General features: G+C 48.0%; 1 protein-coding gene across 1 annotated transcript in view; it reads left to right on the top strand.

The window, feature by feature from the left end:
- Positions 1–2920, top strand: part of PPP1R12C (protein phosphatase 1, regulatory subunit 12C) — a 38100-nt gene that overhangs the window by 25319 nt on the left and 9861 nt on the right. The window contains exon 4 of the mRNA XM_011996941.1: positions 435–594. Coding sequence (XP_011852331.1) covers positions 435–594 — 160 coding nt within the window. The remainder of the gene's footprint in view (positions 1–434; positions 595–2920) is intronic.

The following is a 2920-nucleotide window of genomic DNA, read 5'->3' as shown; positions in this document are numbered from 1 at the left end:
TTTTTTTGTAATTTTAGTAGAGATGGAGTTTCACTATGTTGGCCAGGCTGGTCTTGAAGTCCTGAGCTTGTGATCCACCTGCCTTGGCCTCTTAAAGTTGCTGGGATTACAGGCGTGAGCCACTGCATCCAGCCATGGTTTTATATTAAAAATAATAAAAGTAAGGTGACTTTCTGGTTGAGATGGGGAAAGGCCTGTGATCTCCATTTTCCCAGCACTTAGCGCTGACTCAGAGACCCTGAGTGGGACACGTGACTGCGTGGAGCACAGTTGGGAAACAACTGGGCTAGTCTAGGCCTCCCACGTCTCAGAGGGGAGCAGCGGTGAAAGCTCTGGGCAAGTCACAGGGCCGAACCCCGGCCAGCCCAGTGTATAACCTTGGGTATTCCAGGTCGTGGGATGTGAGTCCTACCTCGTGCCTCTTCTCCTCCTAGGTGTGGACGTGGAGGCAGCCAAGCGGGCGGAGGAGGAATTGCTACTTCATGACACAAGGTGCTGGCTGAATGGGGGCGCCATGCCAGAGGCCCGGCACCCCCGCACAGGCGCCTCTGCCCTGCACGTGGCCGCTGCCAAGGGCTACATTGAGGTGATGAGGTGAGTCGGGCCGGTGTGTTCCATCTTGCTGTCTTATACCTTCCTGTGGATCCTGTCCTCTCCCTTTCTTTTTAAACGTATGTACCGAAGACTGTGTATTTCCCTGTAAATAACAGCCTTAGCTGTACCCACAAGTTTTGATGTACGGTCTTTTTTTAATTGTCATTCCGTGTAAAATATTTCCCAATTTTTAATCTTTTATTATTTATTTATTTTAAGACAGGGTCTTGCTGTATCGCCCAGGCTGGAGTGCAGTGGCACAATCGTGGCTCACTGCAGCCTCAAACTCCCCAGGCTCAGGTGATCCTCCTACCTCAGCCTCCTGAATAGTGGGGACTACAGGTGCGCACCACCATGCCCCGCTAGTTTTTGTAGAGACAGGGTTTCACCATGTTGCCCAGGCTTGTCTCAAACTCCTGGGCTCAAGTGATCTACCTACCTCAGCCTCCCAAAGTGCTGGGATTGCAGGTGTGAGCCACTGTGCTTGGCCTAATTTCAAAATATACAGGACTTCTCTAGTCATCATTTTGTTACCATTTTCCTGGCTTAATTGCATTGTGGTCACAGAATGGGTTCTATATGATTCTAGCTTTTGAAATGTATTGTTTTGCCTTATATACCCCAGTATATGTAAGTTGGAAAAGAATGGAGTCGTCAAGTACAGTGTTCTCTGTAGGTTATTAGGTCAGCCTTGTAATCATGCTGTTTTATTTGTAGTGCTTCTTTATCTGTAGTGATATTTCCCCCGCTGCTTATTCTGTCAGTTACTATGAGAGGTGCGTTTAAATTCTTGCTATGATTATGGACTTTGTTTCTTCTTAATAGTTCTGTCAGTTACAATTTGTATATATTTTAAGACTGGATTATTTGGTACATATATAGTTTATTTTTGTTTTTGAGATGGAGTCTGGCTCTCTGTCACCTAGGTTGGAGTGCAGTGGTGTGATCATAGCTCACTGTAACCTCTGCCTCTTGGGTTCAAGCAGTTCTCTTGCCTCTGCCTCCCCAGTAGCTGTGACTATGAGAGTAAGCCACCACACTTGAAAATACTTTCGTATTTTCAGTAGAGATGGGGTTTCTCTATGTTGGCTAGATTGGTCTTGAACTCCTGACCTCAGGTGATCTGCCTGCCTCAGCCTCCCAAAGTGCTGGGGTTACAGGCGTGAGCCACTGCACCCAACCAAAGTGCATGTAGAGTTTAAATTGTTATGGTGCACATTCCCTTTCTGTCATCCTCACCTCAGTCTTGGGTCTTATTTTGTTCCTATTTGGCTGCCTTTCCCCTTTCTATTAAAGTTGTTGGTTCCAGTTCTCATCTTCAGGCTCCTCATTCTTTTTTCAGTTCCCTCTTCTCTCTTTCATGACCTTATACTTTATTATTTAGTATAAAAATGAAGTTAACATGAATTCCTCCCTCTCTCTGCTCACCTCTCCGTTGACAGTTTTTAGTCAGGTTTTCTCAGTGAGGTACATGAGATGACTCTAACAGCTCCAGACCGCTGTCCCTTCTGCTTAGCACCTGCTGCTGAAGTAGAGCTCCTGGACCTCCGTATCTGGCCCCAGTCCCAGCTCTGTTGCTGACTGGGCCCATCCCTGAGCTGATCCTTTCGACAAGGGGGACTGGAAACTGAATGGTTGGGCCTGGTGATGTGCCCAGGCCTGCAGGCCGTGTCCTTTTCCTCCCATGGCTTCCACCCCTGAATCCTGGAGGCAGCTGCATCTCCTCCACTGCACCTGCATCCCAGCCAGCAGGAAGAGAGGGGCAAAGGAGCAAACACCCATTCCTTTCCAGAGAGCAGTCTGCAAGTGGCACGCACCACTTAATGCCAAGACCCTAGTCACATGACCACTCCTCGCTGCAAGGGACAGTTGGAGATTTGTCTTCAGCTGGGTGGCCTGTGTCCGGCCGGGGGGCCTGTGTGGGTACTGTTAGTAAAGGGAGAGATAGAGTCCATATTCGTGGGCAACCTCATTCATTCTCTGCCATAGAACTGAAGCACTTTGGACTTAGAAATATTCACTGACTGTAATTTCATTACTGCTCCTTTGTAAGGGTACATGTTTACACTCAGATCTATTGACTGCATTTTTTATTTTACTTATTTATTTATTTTGAGACGGAGTCTCACTCTGTCACCCAGGCTGGAGTGCAGTGGCACGATCTCCACTCACTGCAATCTCCATCTCCCGGGTTCACGCCATTCTCCTGCCTCAGCCTCCCGAGTAGCTGGGACTACAGGTGCCCGCCACCACACCCGGCTAATTTTTTTGTATTTTTAGTAGAGACGGGGTTTCACCGTGTTAGCCAGGATGGTCTCAATCTCCT

The sequence above is a fragment of the Mandrillus leucophaeus genome, unplaced genomic scaffold (assembly GCF_000951045.1).
Source record: "Mandrillus leucophaeus isolate KB7577 unplaced genomic scaffold, Mleu.le_1.0 Scaffold53, whole genome shotgun sequence".
Lineage (NCBI taxonomy): Eukaryota > Metazoa > Chordata > Mammalia > Primates > Cercopithecidae > Mandrillus > Mandrillus leucophaeus.
The sequence above is the reverse complement of the archived record's forward strand: the minus strand, read 5'-3'. Positions and strand labels throughout refer to the sequence as shown.